At 37.6% G+C, this 20,264-nt stretch overlaps 1 protein-coding gene across 3 annotated transcripts in view; it reads right to left on the bottom strand.

Moving 5' to 3' along the window:
• Nucleotides 1–20,264, bottom strand: part of RTN3 (reticulon 3) — a 59,594-nt gene that overhangs the window by 12,408 nt on the left and 26,922 nt on the right. The window contains exon 3 of one of the 3 annotated variants that reach the window (XM_043452282.1): nucleotides 17,644–19,959. The exons of 1 other annotated variant lie outside the window; for it this stretch is intronic. In XM_043452282.1, coding sequence (XP_043308217.1) covers nucleotides 17,644–19,959 — 2,316 coding nt within the window. The remainder of the gene's footprint in view (nucleotides 1–17,643; nucleotides 19,960–20,264) is intronic. One more of the 3 variants, XM_043452283.1, reaches the window with a different exon arrangement.

Raw genomic sequence — 20,264 nt, 5'->3', positions numbered from 1 at the left:
TTCTTTTCTGTGGGGGGACTAAAATATTCTAAAATTAGATAGTGGTGATGGAAAAAATCATTTAGTTGTAAACCTTAATGGATGAATTGTATAGTATATGAGTTATATCTCAATAGAGGTATTAAAAAAAAAGAAATGAGACAAACTTGCAATTATAGTCAGGGATTTCAACATTCCTCTCTCAGTAACTGGCAGAATAAGTAGACAAAAAATCAATAGGGATATAAGACTTAAAGACTATCAACCAATTTGACATTCAAAAGAACACTCCACACTTTTAACAGCAGGACATACATTCTTTCCAAGTATATGTAGAACATTTACCAAGATAAACTTAACTCTAGGTCTTGAAAAGGATTCAAGACACTTTCATGTTTTCTGACTATAAGGTAATTACATCAGAAACAATAACAGAAAGATACTGAGAAAACCAATGATAAACTTTGTATAAACCAAACAATATGCTTCTAAACAGCTCATTGACCAAAGGAAAAAATCAACAGGGAAATTACAAAGTGTTTTGAACTGAATAAAAATAAAAATCTGTGGTGTCCAGCTAAGTGCCTATATTATAAGCAAAGAAAGATGAGAAATCAGTGATTTCATTTTCAACCTTAAAAAGCTAGAGTAAGAACTAACTGAATACCAACTAGACAGAAGAAAGGAAAGAATAAAAACCAGAGCAAATGTCAATGAACAGATAATAGAAAAACAGAAACATCAATGAAACCAAAGTTGGTTCTTTGAGAATACCAATAAGATAGATAAAACTCTAGCTAGACTGATCAAGAAAAAGTGAAAGAATACACAAATTGCCAATATCAGGAATCAGACAGGTGACACTGCTACAGATTCTAAAGACATTAAAAAGATAAGGGGATAGTAGGATCAATGTAGGATAGTAGGATCAACTAGACAATTTAGATGAAGTGGACAAATTTTCCAGTGACCAGACCATCAAAGCTCACTCAAGAAATAGATCGGGCTTCCCTGGTGGCTCAGTGGTAAAGAATCTTCCTGCCAATGCAGGAGACATGGGTTCGATTCCTGATTTGGGAAGCTCCCACATGCCATGGAGCAACTAAGCCCGTGTGCCATGACTACTGCGCCTGTGCTCTAGAGCCTGTGAGCTGCAACTGCTGAGTCCACATGCCGCCGCTACTAAGCCTGCATGCCCCAGAGGCCATGCTACCCAACAAGCGAAACCACCGCAATGAGAAGCTCTCACACTGCAACTAGACTGAGCCCCTGCTCATCACAGCTAGAGAAAACCCCACACAGCAACAAAGACCCAGCACAGCCAAATATAAATAACATTTAAAAAAGAGTATATCATGACCAAGTTTTTTTTTTGCAAAAATGCGAGACTTAGTATTCATAAATCAGTCAATATAATTTAGCACATCAACAAACTAAAGAACTATACGATCATCTTAAGAGATACGGAAAAACAAAATCCAGTATGTCTTCTGATAAAACTTCTCAGCAAATGAGGTTATAGAAGGGAATTTCCTTTAGTTAATAAAAATAATCTGCAAGAAATCTAGAGCTAACATCATATTTAATGAAAGAAGGCAAGGATATTCTCTCTTACTACTTCTACTGGCTTTAGCCAGCACAGTAAATCAAGAAAAAGAAATTAAAAGGCATCAAACTAGAAAGGATGAAGTAAAACTGTCATTATTCACAGATGGCATGTTGCCTATGTAGAAAATCTGATGGAATCTACAAAAAAGCTAATAAATTTTAGCAATGTTGTAGGATACAAAATTAATTATATTTCCATGTATTAGTATTAACCAATAAGAAACTGAGCTAAAAACACCATTTAAAATAGCATGAAAATATGAAATACTTAGGCATAAATGTGACAAGAGATGTATAAGACCTGTACACTGAAATCTATAAAATGCTGCTGAGAGAAACTAATGACGACATAAATTAATGGAAAGCTACACTGCTTTCAAATAGATGGGGAAAATGTCATATTTCATTTTCTTGGGCTCCAAAATCAACGCAGATGGTGACTAAGCCACGAAATTAAAAGATGCTCGATCCTTGGAAGAAAAGCTATGACCAACCTAGACAGCATATTAGCAAGCAGAGACATTACTTTGAGACAAAGGTCCATACAGTCAAAGCTATGGTTTTCCCAGTAGTCATATATGGATGTGAGAGTTGGAATATAAAGAAAGCTGAGCACCAAAGAATTGATGCTTTTGAACTGTGGTGTTGGAGAAGACTTTTAAGAGTCCCTTGGACTGCAAGGAGATCCAACCAGTCCATCCTAAAAGAAATCAGTCCTGAATATTCATTGGAAGGACGGATGCTGAAGCTGAAGCTCCAATACTTTGGCCACCTGATGCGAAGAACTGACCCACTGGAAAAGACCCTGATGCTGGGAAAGACTGAAGGCGGGAGGAGAAGGGGATGACAGAGGGTGAGATGGCTGGATGGCATCACTGACTCAGTGGACATGAGTTTGAATAAGCTCCGGGAGTTGGTGATGGGACAGGGAAGCCTGGTGTGCTGCAGTCCATGGGGTTGCAGAGTTGGACATAACTGAGCAACTGAACTGAACTGAACTGACCCTCTTCCAAAGTCCTGAGTACTGACCCAAGCTAGTACACTGGGTGCTGAAAAAAACGAAAAGTCCCCAAAATACAAAGTTAGTGTTTTCCTAACTTTTCAGTTATAACTTTATCATCACATAACTTAAAATTTATTTTTATTTGAAAGTTCCTTACTTTTTTCTAGTTATGTTTCAATCTGTTTAAAGTCTTGTTATACTAAGTATTTCTTAGAATCCATTTCCAGGATCTTTGTATAAGTTTATGTAAATGAAGTAAAAAATTTCTCTGTTATCTTATTTTGCCAATGGCAGATTAAGCATATGACAATGAATGTCTATATTAACCAAGAGTGTTTATGTTGCTGGTAGAATTATGAATGATTCATTGCTTTCTTTAATTTTCCAAATCTTCAGCATATTTTTTACTTTAAAAACTTTAAAGGATGTCTACCTTTTGCCCTGGAGAAGGAAATGGCAACCCACTCCAGTAATCTTGCCTGGAGAATTCCATGGACAGAGGAGCCTGGCAGGCTACATACAGTCCATGGGGATGCAAAGTCAGGCATGACTGAGCAACTATAACTCACCCTCACCTTTTGCCTGTATTATTTAAGGATGCAGTAACCTTCTTACACCAAAAGAGGGCACTAATAATATCCAATGGTAATCTCAAGACTGAAGGAAAGAAATCTGTTCTTGCCAATTCCAATGAGAACAGCCCCAAACCTTGTTGACTCCTTGCCTATTGACTTTTATTACTAAACCGGGGAAACATCTTGATTTGATGCCAATGTCAACCATTCCCAAAGCCATTCTCAAACTTTACTCTCCCAAGTGTACTCCTCAAAGGAAGAAAAGAAAGGCTGCTCAAACGCTTATTCTGAAAAGGAATAAATGTGCCAAGAAATTTTAAGGATTGGTAGACCATAAGCTTTAATTTCATTTTCAAAAAATAACTCTCTAACTAAGGATCCATACAACATGTTCTACCTTCTGAGCACTAATTTTCCAAAATTTGTTAATACAAATCTCTAAGATTTAAAAGTGACTGCAATAACTACAAGAAAAAAAAATCATGACCTCAATACGAAAACTTCTTTAACAAATGGGGAAATTGAGCAGTTAAGTTTTTTATATGAATAACTATTTCTGTAAAGAAAAGTATACAGACATTTCCACACTGATTATTTTCTTTGGTTACTTTTGTATTAATAATTCATGATAAGTGAAGCCATTTTTTGAGTTATAAGACATTGGATAATGCATTTATAAACTTAGAACCAAATTCTATGGCTGCTGAAATGGGTTAATAGTCTAGGTTAATAGTCTGCTGAAATGGGTTAATAATACAGGTTGATCCTTAACAAAGACACTCCCTCAAGATGGCACAGAAGGGTCAATGACAGAATACAAAACTCTGTCAATGACAAACATATATACTTTCGGTCTTGCATACACTTGGCAGCAGGCCAAGGAAATCTGTAGGAATCCCTTTCAAGCCAGCATTCCTCTCAAAGACTGTCTGGAAAGAGTTTTTCATTCATTTAAATAATCTAACATCCCCTTCTCCATGCCTTCAATTTTAGATTTTAAAAGGACAGAAGACAAAATGGTACTGACTACTCTTCCCCAAAAGAATCGATGGATCTGAACATGTGAACTTTTGAACTAAGTTATCTAAAGAATACAATTAAAGATAATAAATGTAGTGCTAAATCATGATGGAAAGGATAAAGACACAAAACCCTGGCTTTAGTTTCTTAGCTTTTTTCTTTCCTTCTAGGTCCAGTTGGTTATTTCCACATGCTTGACAACCACTTAATTCTCCAACTAAGAAAATTTAGACTTAAGTCTGCAGAAGTTATCAGATAAAATCTAAAATTAAACAAAACACTAGTTAACGTGAAACCCCAATCAAACTTGAAAAGCGATTTTATGCCCTTCGTGTGTATTTATTTGTAATTCAATCTTCCATCCTAGTCATGTTATGGTAATGTGACATTTCTCCTATGGTTACAATATACTTGGATTTGTTTGTTTCTTTGACAGTCTGTTAAGTAATGCAGAGTTTCAGACCATCATAATAAGTAATATAACTATTTCCTTCTTTAAAAAAAGCTGACAGTCCCTAAAATCTTTACCAGTAGTAAGCTAAAGAAATTTTAAACATAAAAATATTAGGTATTATATTAATAATACACATACCCTTGACCTTTGAGATACTCTCTCCATTTTCCTTAGCTCTACTGAATGTTTCCCTCGTGGGAAAATGGGAATCTGATTGCTAAGTGGGACAGCTTCCCTCTACTCTGCTTTATTCTGCACCGCCCCAGCCCCCCAGCATTTAATTTTCTCCAAACATATAGCAAAGCTGAAAACAGTTTAGAGTGAACACCCATATAATCACTAACTAGATTTTTACTAGCAATGTCTTATTTTAACTTTTTTTAACATGGTAAGTATATGTAAGAAAATTTACCATCTTAACCATTTTTAAGTATGCAGTTCAGTAACAGTTAAGTACAGCCATTGTTGTATAACCATCACCATGATCATTAATGCTTTGCTACGCTTATTTACATATTTGTTCCTCTTATCTATCCACTAGTCCATTTTAATTTTTTAACGTGTTCCAAAGTAAATGGCAAATATCAGGAAATCATCTTCAGTGTGCGTATCATTAACAAAGTTCAATATTTATTGTTTTTCTTTTGATATAAGATTTACATACAAGTAAACAGATAATACATTCACTGAGTTTGGACTCATGCACTCACCCACGTAACTCTATCAAACTACAGAACATTATCATTGCCCCAAGAAGTTTACTCATGTACCTTCCCAGCCAACACTCCGAGGTAGCCCCAACACTGATCTGATTCTTTTCCGTGCATACAACAGTCTGCTTGTTCTACAATTTCATATAAATGGAACTGTGCAGTATGAATCGTTGTACTGCTTTTTTACTTTTCATAGTTTCTGAGATTCATCCATAAGTGTTGCAAGTATCAAAAGCTAAGTAGCTACACCACAGGTTATCTATTCCTTTATTGATGAATAGCTGTGATGAAGAAAACTGCTATGAACATACACAAGTGTTCGTGCGAGTGTTTTCATTTCTCTACAGCAGAGTTGCTAGGTCACGGGGCAGGTGCATGTTTAGTTCTTTAAGAAACTGGGCAACATTTCTCCAAAATATCTGTACTATTTTGCATTCTTACCAATAGTTGGAGAGTTAGTTGTCAGTCTTTAATTTTAATTATTCAGGTGGGTGTGTAATAATCTTAATTATATGAAGACTTGTGAGGGTGAACATTTTCATTGGATTACTGGGTTATTTGTGTGCCTTTTGTGAAGCGTCAGAATCTTTTCTGCCCACTTTATTTTCTTGTGTTATTTGCCCTTTTATTGTTGAAATGTAGTTTTAAGTTATTTTCTGGATACTATTCCTTCATCAGATACATTTTTTGTAAACACTTTGTCCTAGTCAATAGCTGGCTTATTAGTGGTGTATTTTAATGAGCAAGCTTTACTTCTGATGAAGTCTAAATAACTCACTGATCCTTTATTTTATGACGAGTGCATTGACTTAACAAACCTTTGGCTACCTTCAAGTCATGAAGATATTCTATGCTTTCTTCTAAGAGTTTCATGATTTTAGTTTTTATGTTCATGCCTCTGATCTATTTTCACTTCATTTTTGCACATCATATGAAGCAGGGGTTGTGGCAGGCAGAATGCTTAGATGGCCCCCCAAATCTTACTCCTTGGTGTACATATTTCCTCCTGCCCCCAAATGTGAGCAGAACCTGTGAATATGATGGGAGTCACTCTCGTGTCTAAGTTTCAGTTATGTAAGACCCTGTAGCAGCCTGGAGAGAAATCCTCCTGACAGCTTTGAAGAAGTAAGCTAGCATTTTGTGAGAGAGTCGAAAGACCTGGGATCTGAGTGCAGCCCCTTGGAGCTGAGCTGAGACTGCTGCGCCACAGCCGTTAAACTAGAAAATGAAATCCTGTGCCTGAACTCCTGACCCTCGGAAACTGTGAAAGTGCAGTGTTAGTCACTCAGTCGTGTCTGATTCTTTGCAATCCCATGGACTGTAGCCCACCAGGCCCCTCTGTCCATGGAACTCTTCAGGCAAGAATGCTGGAGTGGGTCATCTATCCCTTTTCCGGGGGATCTTCCCCATCCACGGATTGAACCCAGGCTTCCTACATTGCGGCAGATTCTTTACCGTCTAAGGGACCAGGGAAGCCCTTGAGATGATAAACTTGTGTTAAGTTACTAAGTTTTTGGTCATGTGTTACTTCTGGATTCTTTGTTTATTTGTTGACTCTTCTGCAAGTGCCACAGTCTTTATTAGTGGAGTTTTACAATGTCTTGGAGTAAGTATTCCAAGCCCTCAATTTTTTCCTTTTTCAAGACTGCTTTGGGTGTTAGGTCTGTGTATTTTCAAAGAAAGTTTAGAATAAGCTTGTCAATTTCTATTGAAAAATGCTTCTAGGACTTTGAATTGTACTGAATCATAGGTGAATTTGGGTAGGACTGACTTCTTCACAATATCAAGGTTTCCAATCCATGAATACAGCATGGTTCTCAGAGAGTTCTCTGGCTTCTTTCTGCAGTTTTGTAATTTTCAGTATACAGGTCCTGCATATTTTTTTCTTTTAGTTACGTTTATTCCTATTTTATGCTTTCATGTTATTGTAAATGGAACTTTAAAATTTTTTGTTTTCTCATTACTTGTTGCTAGCATATAACAAAACTGAATTTTGTGTATTAACCTAATATCCTGTAACTCTGCTGAATAATTCATTTGTTAGTCTTAGCAGTTGCTTTGAAGATCCCTTAGGATTTTTTCTATGTACACAATCATGTAATCTGCAAACTAAGACAGCTTAACTACTTTTTTCCAATAGTCATTCTGTTTATTTCTATTTTTTGTCTTAATTCAAAGGGGAGGATCTCCAGTATGATGGTAAATACAAATGGTGAGGGTGACATCTTTACATTGTATCCAGTGTCAGGGGAAGTGTTCAATATTTTGGCATCAACTATAATGTCAGTTGTAGTTTTCAACAGATACCATTTATTAGACTGAGATTACCTTCTATTCCTGATTTGCTGAAAGCTTTTATCAGAAAAGGATGTTGAGTTTTTTCAAATATCTTTTCTGTATTGACTCATATACTCACCTAGATTTTCCCTAAGTTAATGTGACAAATTATGTTGACTGGCTTCTGATCTTAAAACAAGCTCCTATTCCAAGAACAAACCCACTTAGCCTTGATGCATTAACATTTTGACATAGTGCTGGATTTGATTTGCTGTTAATATTTTGTGAAGGACTTTTCATTTTATTATGTTCCTGAGTGATATTAGTTTATAATTTTCTTTGTAGTATCTTTCTCTAGTTTTTGTGTCACTATAAATATACTAGTCTGAGTTGGAAACTTGGCCTCCTTTTTCCTTAAATGCTTGAAACACATCCCACCACCCCTCACCCCCACTCAGTGAAACTGCTGGGCCTGGACTTTTTTTTTGGGGGGGCCTGGACTTTAAAATGTAATTGTGTTAGCTTTGGTAAACTGTATTTTTATTTTATTTTTTTGTAAACTGTATTTTTAAAAGAACTTGTTTAATTTAAACTGGCATAAAGTTCGTAATATTCTACTGACCTTTTAATATCCACTGGATCTGAAATGATACCTTTTCATGTTTAATATTGGTAACCTGTGTTCTTTTTTCTTGAATCAGTTAAGAAATCAATTTTGTTAACATTTTTCAGGAACCAAATTTTGGCTTTGCTAATTTTATTGCATTAATTTTTGCTCTTATCTTTATTATTTCCTTCCTTCTACCTCCTTTGGATTTACTTTGCTCTTTTTCTAGCTTAAGTTGAAAACTTCAGTTCAGTTCAGTTGATCAGTCCCCGTGTCCGACTCTTTGTGACCCCATGGACTGCAGTACGCCAGGCCTCCCTGTCCATCACCAATTCCTGGAGTTTACTCAAACTCATGTCCATTGAGTCGGTGATGCCATCAAAACCATCTCATCCTCTGTCGTTTCTCCTCCCATCTTCAATTTTTCCCAGCATCAGGGTCTTTTCCAGTGAGTCAGTTCTTTCCATCAGTGGCCAAAGTACTGGAGTTTCAGCTTCAGCATCCGTCTTTCCAATGAATATTCAGGACTGATTTCCTTTAGGATGGACTAGTTGGATCTCCTTGCAGTCCAAGGGACTATCAAGAGTCTTCTCAAGACTTTCTTTATAGTCCAACTCTCACACCCATACATGACTACTGGAAAAACCATAGCCTTGACTAGACAGACCTTTGTTGGAAAGTAATGTCTCTGCTTTTTAATGTGCTGTCTAGGTTTTCATTCCAATTCCAAAGAAAGGCAATGCCGAAGAATGCTCAAACTACCGCACAAATGCACTCATCTCACATGCTAGTAAAGTAATGCTCAAAATTCTCCAAGCCAGGCTTCAACAGTACGTGAACTGTGAACTTCTAGATGTTTTAGAGAAGGCAGAGGAACCAGAGATCAAATTATCAACATCCGCTGGATTATCGAAAAAGCAAGAGAGTTCCAGAAAAACATCTATTTCTGCTTTATTGACTACACTAAAGCCTTTGTGTTCAGTTCAGTGAAGACCCTGTGGACTGCAGCATGCCAGGCCTCCCTGTCCATCACCAACTCCCAGAGTTTACTCAAACTCATGTCTATTGAGTCGGTGATGCTACCCAACCATCTCATCCTCTGTCGTCCCCTTTCCTCCTGCCTTCAATCTTTCCCAGCATCAGGGTCTTTTCAAATGAGTCAGCTCTTCGCATCAGGTGGCTAAAGTATTGGAGTTTCAATCTTGAACGTTCATTGGAAGGACTGATGTTGAAGCTGAAACTCCAATACTTTGCCTATGTGGATTACCACAAATTGTGGAAAAGTCTTAAAGAGATGGGAATGCCAGACCACCTGACCTGCCTCTTGAGAAATCTGTATGCGGGTCAAGAGGCAACAGTTAGAACTGGACAAGGAACAACAGACTAGCTGCAAATTGGAAAAGGAGTATGTCAAGGCTGTATATTGTCACCCTGCTTATTTAATTTATATGCAGAGTACATCTTGAGAAATGCTGGGCTGGATGAAGCACAGGCTGGAATCAAGATTGCAGGCAGAAATATCAATAACTTTAGATATGTAGATGCCACCACCCTCATGGCAGAAAGCAAAGAACTGAAGAGCCTCTTGATGAAAGTGAAAGAGGAGAGTGAAAAAGTTGGCTTAAAGCTCACCATTCAGAAAACTAAGACCATGGCATCTGGTCCCATCACATCATGGCAAATAGATGGGGAAACAGTGTAAACAGTGACAGACTTTATTTTTGGGGGCTCCAAAATCACTGCAGATGGCGACTGCACCCATGAAATTAAAAGACGCTTGCTTACTCCTTGGAAGAAAGTTGAAACCTTAGATCACTGAATTTATTTTTCTTTTCTAATATGTGCACTTAGAGCTATAAATTTTCCTCTCAGCACTACATTCCACAAGATTGATTATTGTATTTTCATTGTTATTCAGTTTAAAAACATTTCAATTTTTTCTTATGATTTCTTTGAGTTATAGATTATATAAAAGTGACTAGCTTAATTTTCAAATATTTGGGAATTTTCCTAGGTATCTTATTTTCATTGTTTAAAATTTTTGTTTCATTGTGGTCTGAGACCATACTGTGTATGATCTTAATCTTTTAAATGTACTGCTTTGTTTGATGGCCTAGCATATTGTCTATACTGGTGAATGTATACCTTGTACATCTGGAAAAGAATGTATTTTGTGCCGCTGTAGGGCACAGCGTTCTGTAAGTTATCAAGCAGGTCAAAGTGGTTGGTTGTGCTGTTCAGATCTTTGTGTGTATGCATAGTTGGTTTGTCAACTGCTGAGCAAGAGATATTAAAGCCACTAATTATGACTAAAGAATGGGCTATTTCTCCCTTTAATTCCACCAATTTTTGCTTCATTTATTTTGAAGCTGTTATGAGGTACATACACACTTACAACTGTCAAGACATCTTGATATCTTTTATCATGATAACATGTCACTTTTCATTTCTGGTAAAACTGTTTGTCTTCCTATGCTTACTTTTGCATGGTATACATTTATATATTTTTTTGGTATACCTTTGCCCATCCATTTACTTTCAACTAATGTATCTTTACATTTAATGTGTATCTTTTTACAGTCAGTATACAAGTAGTTCTTGCATTTTTATGCAGTCTGTCACTCTATTGGTTGTAGTCTTTAGTCCACTAACTTACTGATAATGACTGCATCAGTTTTCCCACTTCATTACCATGTTTTACTCTTTTGTTCCCTCATTCTTCCTTTTTGCCTTCTTTTTGATTATTTTAAAGTTTTAATTTAAACCATATGTCTCTGCATTATTATTTTAGGAGGAACAACATATACCCTTGACTTTTCTTTCTTTTTTTTTTTTTTTGACTTTTCAATCTACTTAAAATATCATACACTTTATAAAAAAATGTAGAATCTCGTCCAATAGTTTAGGTTCACATACTCTTGTTATAAATTGTTCTATCAAATAAACATTATAATCCCTACACACAGTATAATTTCTCTTTTCATCAGTCTTAAATATTTTATAGAAGAGGGAAAAGAGTAAGTCTTTTGTATTTACTCAGTTATTTATCATTTCCAATGCTCTTCATTCCTTCTGAAAGATCTCAGTTTCTATCTGGTATCAGTTCCCTTCAATTTGAACTTCTTTTAGTGTTTCTTGTAGTACAGGTCTTCTAGTGACAAATTTTCCTAGTTTTCTTTTATCTGAAAATGTCTTTATTTTGCTTTAATTTTTGCAGGGTATTTTTGTTGAAAAGAGAAATCTGGATTGATATTTCCCCCCATTTGGCACTTTAAAAGGTGTTACTTCACTCTCTTTTGGCATCTGTGATTTCTGATGTGCATGCATGCTAAGTTGCTTCAGTTGCGTCTGACTCCTTGTGACCCTATGCACATAGCTCATCAGGCTCTTCTGTCCATGGGAGTCTCCAGGCAAGAATACTGGAATGGGTTGCCATGCCCTCCTCCTGGGGATCTTCATGACCCAGGGATTGACCCACGTCTCATGTCTCCTGCATTGGTTTTCTACTACTAGCACCACCTGGGAAGCTTATGGTTTTCAGTTAAGTAAGCTCTAATTACAACTGTCATTTCTTTGTGTCATTTTTCTCCTTATCTTTCATTTCAAGCAATTTGACTAAGATATACTGGGCAGGAAAGGATTAACTCAGCAGTTCTGGAATGCTCAAACCATGCACATGCCAAAGAAAGGTCTGTCTTCAGGACTGAGAGATGAAATCTGAGCCAGTGGCATATGCTGGCTGGTGTTTCTGTGTGCCTGGGGCCTTGTGCCATGCTGCACCAGTGTGACCACTTAAGTCTATCCGAACAACATGATTTACGGCAAACACTTGTTCCTGCTCTGCATGGCTGGGGTCTGAGTAGCTGGGGTGAGTCACGGGGGTCAGCATGCCATCCTGGATACCCAGTCCTCGGTGAGCTTCCCTAGTTGGCAACACTTTGCACATGCTGTCATGGATCATTGACGGGAGGATTAAGGACAGCTCTGTGTGACTCTACTGGATACCAGGAAGCTTGTACCTGGTTCCTCTTGGACTTTATTCCATGTGCCTTTCCCCCTTGCCAATTCTGTGTCCTTTTGCTGTGTACGGTGAGTATAACAGCTTCTGAATTCTACTGAGTCCTTCCAGCAAATCACTGAGCCTGACAGTAGTCTTGGGAACCTCTGACACATATACCAAGGTATGGTTTTCTTCATCCTTATACTAACAGGTGTTTGCCAAGTTTCTTTAATCAGTAAATGTGTTTTTCAAAAAAATTGATTTTTTTTTGCCATATTGTCTTCAAATATGTTCTTCCCCAACTTCTCACTTTTCTCTCTTCTGGGACTCCAACTATACAAGTTAGGTCTTATAATATTGTCCCAAAGTTCCCTGAAGCTTGGTAATAAATTTTTTCTTTCTGTTCCTCAGATTGGATAGTTTTCTGTTCATCTATCATTAAGTTCACTGATTCTTCTATCATCTCTGTTTTACTATTAAGGCCAATTGGTGAATTTTAAGTTTAGCTACTATATTACAGAATTCCACTTTGCTCTTTTTTAAAAAAATAATTTTACTTATTTATATTTTTGGCTGTGCTGGGTCTTTGTTGCTGTGTGGGCCAACTGTTCTCTAGCTGCAGCGAGCGGGGCCCACTCTCCAGCTGTGGCGTGCAGGCTTCTCACTGTGGCATCTCCTGTGGTGGAGGCACAGGCTCTCGAGAGCACAGGTTTCAGCAGTTGCGGTGCACGGGTGTAGTTGCCCAGCAGCTTTTGGGATCTTCCTGGACCAGAGATCGAAAAAACTGGTGTCCCCTGCATTGTAAGGCGATTCTTAACCACTGGACCACCGGCAAATTCCTAGTAATAAGTCTTCTACTAAAATTTTAACCACCCTGTCAGATGCCAACTTCAGTCTTTCTCTGGCAAGAAACAGTAAAAATAGAAAATTGATTTCATGTTGTCTCTTCTTGAAAGTGTCAGTCCTTTTTTAGAATTTGCCCGCTTTTGCTCATTTTCCCAGTGCTTTCAGGTCTCCCTTTTAACCCCACAATTCTGTCCAGAGCATATATTTACATGAAGAAAGTTACCTGCGCACTGTGGCATGTGGGGTCTTAGTTCTCTGATCAGGGAAATGAACCCGTGTCCCCTGTGATGGGAGTGCAGATCCTTTTTTTAAAAAACAGTTTCAGTTATTTACATCCTTTGGTCTTTGTTGCTGTGCACAGGCTTTCTCTATTGGTGGTGAGCGGGACTACTCCTCGTGGGTGCACAGGCTTCTCACTGTGGTGGTTTCTCTGGAGCAGGTGGGCTTCAGCAGTTGGGGCACATAGCATGAGAGTTGTGGCTTACAGGCTCTAGAGCGTGCGCTCAAGTACTGGTGGCACATGGGCTTAGTTGCTCCGCTACATGTGGGATTTCCCTGGACCAGAGATCAAACCAGTGTTCCCTGCACAGCAAGGCAGACTCTTAACTACTGGACCACCAGAGAAGTCCCAACAAAGGTCCAGTAAAAGCCTACTTGGCCACATTGCAAGAAAAATCACTGTGATCTTGTTTTTAAAAATTTACTTCAGAATCACACTGTGTGTAGGTATACAGATTCACTTTCAATGACATGAAAATAAGTATTATTCTGAAAACCTTGTTTTCTCACTTGTTTTGTCTACTTTAAGTACTCATCATATAATAAAAACTACTGTGTTAAATAATATAGTTTTTATTAATAAACTATGAACATTTTCGCATAACAGAAGAAACTCCAACTCTGACAGCAAACTGACAGTAACTAGAAAAATAATGCATATACACAGGAGTGAAATTGATAAGCAGTGGCATAAGGACCCAAGAGAAATACCTGCATATGTATAAAAACTGATGAGTATAGGATGTTAACTTCAGCAATGTCTACAATAGTAAAACATGGAAAATAACCCAAATATTAGTTAAAAGAAAAATAATATAGTAATAAAATGGGTTATTACACAGTGATTAAAATAAATAAAATTATATATACCTCCATATGAAAAGAGTTAAAAAACCTAATGTTGAATGAAACAAGTTGCATAACAAAGATAATATTAATTTATTTTTTGGGTGAGCTCTGCATGAAATGAAGGATCTTAGTTCCCCCACCAGGGAACTAAACCCACGGTCCTAGCAATGGAAGCACAGATTTGTAACCACTGGACCACAAGGGAAGTCCCAACAAAGATAAAATTAATAAAGTTTTAAAAGCACAAAACAATACCATATATGCACATTTAAAATGTAGTGGAGCAGAAACTAACACAACACTATAAGATAATTTCCCTCTGGGGAAATGCGGGAATTTGGTCAGATGGTAATCAAAGGGTCCTTTAGTTTGAAAGCAAACATTAATTAACAATAGAAGTTAATTCTAATATACAGAAATACAAGTGTATTTCTTTTTGTACTTCACATCAACCTGTAACAACTCCAGTGGCTGTATAACATTTGACTGCACAGATACGTCACACACTCCAACAATCTTTAATTGTTGAGGCACTAAGATACCTGCCACTATTGTAAACAGCCCTACAAAGAATATCTTTACAGTTGTTTTCGCACATAAATTTCTTTTCCCCTTAGAGTACATACCTAGAAACAAAATTGCTAGGTCATTTCCAGGTCTGTTATATACTGCCATATATACCACAGAATAGCAAAAGGAAAATAAAAGACCATTAATTTTTTCATAGCTTCCTTTGCCTATTTTCCCCAACAACTTTAGGTAGAATATAATTACAGAATTGGTTTTACTTTAGAAATGAAGACTGCTCAGATACACTGCTTAGAGCTAGATGCTGGTATATATTAGTATAATTTACATCTTAAAAGATTTATTCATGATGTAAGACAATTTTAAAAGGTTTTCAATTCTGAAACCTTCAAAGGAAGAACTTTTAGCTTCTTGGTCTAATTATACTAGTTTTCTTTAATTATCATCTAAAAATATCTATTAATCATAGAATTTGTTCAGTGACAAAACAACTTAAACTTCCATAGTCCTTTTCACCTCTCACACTAGATTAAATAACTCAGTTGAGATTTACTAATAATTAGTATTTACACAATACGTTATTTACTATAACACTATGAAGCAGGGCAAAATACCACAATATTAACAAAGCAAGATGCCAAACCAATTTGACTAATTGTCAAAGGTCACACTAAAGCAGGAATTTGCCAGGATTAGACACCGGATTATTACCTAATTTCTATACACCTCATCACTTCAAAAACCTATGTTTAAGAATTTTGACAACAACTCATGAAGAAAGCTAGTATTTACCAGGGTCAGAGAAATGGTATTGATGATCACCTACATCAACATCTTCACTTTATAGATAAGAAAACTAAAGCCCCAAAAGGTGATGTAACTTAATTGTTTAAAGTCACATTTCTAGATGGTATAAAGCAATAATACGGATTCAGGTCTGTTTAATCCAAGTTCAACTATCTTCAACTTCTAGAGTATAACAACTATCCTTAACTGCCATTTCACATTTTTGAGTTTATAAAAAAGCCTCAGTGTTTTCACAGATAATTATTAACACTGCATTCAGCAACAAATGATGATCCAGGACCTACTATATGCCAGGTCCTGTACCTGCTGCTAAATGAGTATTTACTATATACTAGGCCCTCTGAAGAAAGCTGAGCACTGAGTAATTTGATGCTTTTCAACTGTGGTGTTGGAGAAGACTCTAGAAAGTCCCTTGGACTGCAAGGAGATCAAACCAGTCAGTCCTAAAGGAAATCAGTCCTGAATATTCACTGGAAGGACTGATGCTGAAGCTGAAGCTCCAATACTTGGCCACCTCATGTGAAGAACTGACTCATTAGATAAGACCCTGATGCTGGGAAAGAATGAAGGCAGGAGGAGAAGGGGACGACAGAGGATGAGATGGTTGGATGGCATCACTGACTTGATAGACATGAGTTTGATGAATCAAGGAGTTGGTGATGAACAGGGAAGCCTGGAGTGCTGCAGTCTATGGGGATGCAAAGAGTCGGACATGACTGAGTGACTGAACTGAATGAACTCAGGCCCTTCATAACCTGCATTTACACTTGTAATCTTCACACTATTATAAAGTAAGTACCATTATTATGTCTATTTTAAGGGTTAAGATTTAGTAAGGTTAAATAACCTGCCTATGGTCTTTAGTAAGGAAATACCTTTATAAAATAAGAAGTAAATGGTGCCTTTCTGCCACAGGCTATAATGGGCAGCGTCATGGCTCTGCAGCAGCCCACGGCTGTAGGCTTCAGGGTAGCCCACAGATGCCAGCAGGGAACCTAACTAAGCAAAGCAAGTTAGCGGCACCCTTGCTGGAAGAAGTGACCAGAGCAAAGTGGCTGCTAAGGACGGAGCCCCCTGCTTATTCTGTGCATAATAAAACCTTTACGGGGGGAAAAAAAAGTAAATGGTACAACCTCACTTAAAAAGTTTCTCTTAACAAAAACCTTGTTTTTGTTTTAAATATTATAACTCTGTGTCTGATTTCATTTGAAAGAGGAATCTGTTGTTTAAAAAGCTTAGAAAACCACAGAGCCCTGCATAGCACCTAACTCTGGCCACACTGATCATACACCAAGTGCAGAACCTCATATCAGATCAGAGGTTGGGAGTCGATTTTGGAGGCTTTATAGATCTTTTTTTCATTACACTAAGACACCAGAACAGGGAGCATCTGAAGTAATTTAAATGAAGGCCAACAGCTACGAAAGTAATCACTCAAATAAACAGAAGACAAGCAGAAGGGCTTCTAGTACCGTACAAAGAGTTTTGACCTGAAGAATGTCAACAAGGTCCAAAGTAGAACAATGCATGAGTTCTCCTAAAGTATCACTGGCACGACTGTACTACAGTACTGGTTACCTACTTTCAGAGCATAAAATCTCTGTGGTATAAGATCAAATTAATTAAAAGTTTCATTTATTATCTTCCCAGCAGGAATTCCTTTCTTTGATTGCTGAATAGATTTTACAAGGGCTAAGCAAAAAACCCAAGGGCTAAGCAGTGCTACTGTTAGTGAGATTTTATAATAATCTGTGTAAACAAGAGCCTAGTGATAGTCTTAAAAGCAGCAATCTCCCCTACATATAATGAAAGGAGGACCTTGAAAAAACTGGATGATGACATTTTTTTTCTTTAGGAGAATATTAATTTTACCAAGTAGTCTCCTGCTTTGGGAAACATTTGTATAAGAAAACCAAATCAAACAAAAAAAAAATCTACCTTTCCCCATTATACAGTATATTTTATTCTAGCTATAATTTAGTGATATAAATCAGAGACTAAGAAAATGGCCCTCTAAATAATCAATCATAGCAGAATTAACCACATGCAGTATTTCTTTTTTTTCCCCACATGCAGTATTTCTAATGTAAAAGGTTACCTGATAAGTCTGTCAGAAGTCTTGTTAGGACAGGCTTGTTTACTGGTTCAGTCTCGCTAAGGATGGAAATAACCTCTACCCTAGTAGTTTCTCTGATAACAGTGGGCTTCTTGGAAATCTCAAGATCAGATCCAGTCTTGACATCTTTGTGTTCCAGGACATCATATGATTTCTGTGCCCAAGAAGATTCTGGAACAAATGTTAAAGTCTGTTTGAATATTTCTTCAGGAGATTCTCCTTTATCCTGTACAGAAGCTGACTTCTCAACCTTCCTTTCACTCAGTTCTTTAAGTGCTTTGATTGTGAGCTGTTCTTGCTCTAAGTCGAGAGATGCTACTGGAGTACCTTGGGTAGGGAAAACTTCCAGAAGCTCACTCCCATTTGTTTCTTTGCTTTGTTCACTGTATTTGCTTTTTATGTTTTTAATTTCAGAAACACCTGACTTACTCTCATGCAAAACATCTAGAGGAAGAATTGTTTTAAAGTCCTCAGTTTGCTCTGATGTTGCTTCGAAGGTATTTCCTTCACCTTTACTTACTATTCCTTTCTCTCTGGTTTCTGTAAAGGCCGCCATCAGGTCCTCTGGGGAAGAATCATCTATATCTTTCACATTTTTTTCATGCAATGCCTCCAAATAGGCAGAGGTTGTCACACTTTGTGAGAGTTCTGTAGGAGATGCTTCTGAAGGGAGTTTGGGGTTCTCAGCTCCAACAGGCTTTTCAGGAACAGCTTCATGCTTACTGCCTGACTGCTTCACTTCTGACGTGCCATTCTTATTAGATACTAGTGAACATACTGCCTCACTTGGGCTCCTTTCAAGAGGACCAGGCTGAACTTGTTGTGGCTCAGAGTCACTGACCGACCCTTCAAAATTTTCAGATGTTCTGTCTCTCTTATTACAACTGAGGATCTCTTTGACTTCTCCATCTGTTTTTACAACAGGACTTGGGATGGAAACAGGTTTTTCAGCCTGAATTTTGTTGCTCTCAAATGAATTATCTGCTGTGAGGTCCTCTATTACTGTGTCATCAGATTCACCAGAACTATCAGCCTCTGTCATTTCTCCCAACACAGAGGTCCGCCAGCTTATTCCACCTTTCAGGTGGCCATCGGGTAAAACCACTTTATCTGTGGCCACTCCAGAACCGAGAGAGACACATTTCTCCAGTGGAGATCCAGGTAACTCTGAAAGTGTGTCGTCTCTTTTCTGCACTTTGTCTTGCACATCCTTGATAGTGACTTCCTGTGTGGAATCAAAATGGTCTGGCACAGCATTTTCTTGCGGGAGAGATGTTTCCACCCAGTCACCTGGTGATTTAGTGTTAGTAGTGCTTCCATTACTAGAACATACAGGAATTTTCTGAGTGTTCATTTTCAGATTTACAACAGGAATTTCTGAATTATATTCACTAGTGCCAAGTCCTGTAGTTTTTGTGTTGTACTCAGATTTATCAGTCTGCTGTTTCACTTGGGGAACCAAATCCCAAGTCAGTACTTCATTAGTAAAGTTATGCATATCATTCACACATCTAGATACCTCCTCCAATGCTGCAGTTGTGTGTGAAAACTGCCTGATGAGCAATGCAGAGGCTGGGTAACGCCCTGCTTCTTTCTTTCTCAGTGGAAATACTTTGTCATTAGACTCTGAAATGTCTGCAGGTGATTCTCTACTAGTATGCACTGCCCAGCTACCAAAATCATTTATGCTTTCCTTATATGCGTCTTTAAATTCTTTGTCAAATGCTGCTTTGTCAATTATTACTTCAAATGGTGATTCAGGGGAATCCTTTTCCATAACACCACCTCCTGAAGCTTCAGAAGGAGACAAGGAATATGGACAAACGCCTTCGGCTTTAGGCTGCAGGGTGGGTGGCTTCTGGGCTGTTAGCAAAGTGAACTTGTCATCTGCATCCGAGGCAGGTATATCATCCCTATTTGGTTCCTCATTTGGGTTCCTGGACTCTTGATCTTTATTTATCTGTTGTTCCATTTGACCAACTTCCTTTGAGAGAAAAGCAGGATGACCCAGGAAGCTGAGTGGAATGGAAGGACGGTCGCAGTGAACTTCTCCTGCAGCAGAAACTGGGGAGTCTTCTATGTCTTTGCTGGTCCCTGGAGGCTTTTCCATCTTTTTCCCATCTAGAAGAGCCAAGCAGTCTTTTTCTTCTTGGGCTAAAAGAATCTGGCTGCCTAACATTTTGCTTTTTACTCCATGTAGTATTATAAGGTCAGTGTTACATATTTCAGAAGATGAACAAGAGGAGGAAGTCGTAATTTCTGAAGGTGGCTCATCAGAGCAAAGAGAGCTCAATCCCTCTACAGCCAGAATTTGAAAGAAAAACAATTGTTTACCAGGTACAATTACACATTAGCTAGTCAGGCCAAGCAGCATGCTTTTTATTTTTAAATTCACATATATATATATATATATGCACACACACACACAGCATGTACATATACATATACATACATAAATATGTAACAAAGCAATGATCAACAGTTATAAGACATGCATAAAACCGCCAGCAGTGAAACAGAAAAGGCTTGTCATGCTACAAACTGCAAATGACAGAAAATTTTCATGACAAAATACTTATCAGTCTACATTTTCCCTTTAATGA

This window comes from Cervus canadensis, chromosome 29 (genome assembly GCF_019320065.1).
Source record: "Cervus canadensis isolate Bull #8, Minnesota chromosome 29, ASM1932006v1, whole genome shotgun sequence".
Classification (NCBI taxonomy): Eukaryota; Metazoa; Chordata; class Mammalia; order Artiodactyla; family Cervidae; genus Cervus; species Cervus canadensis.
Note: the sequence above shows the minus strand (reverse complement) of the source record. Positions and strands in the feature narration are given on the sequence as shown.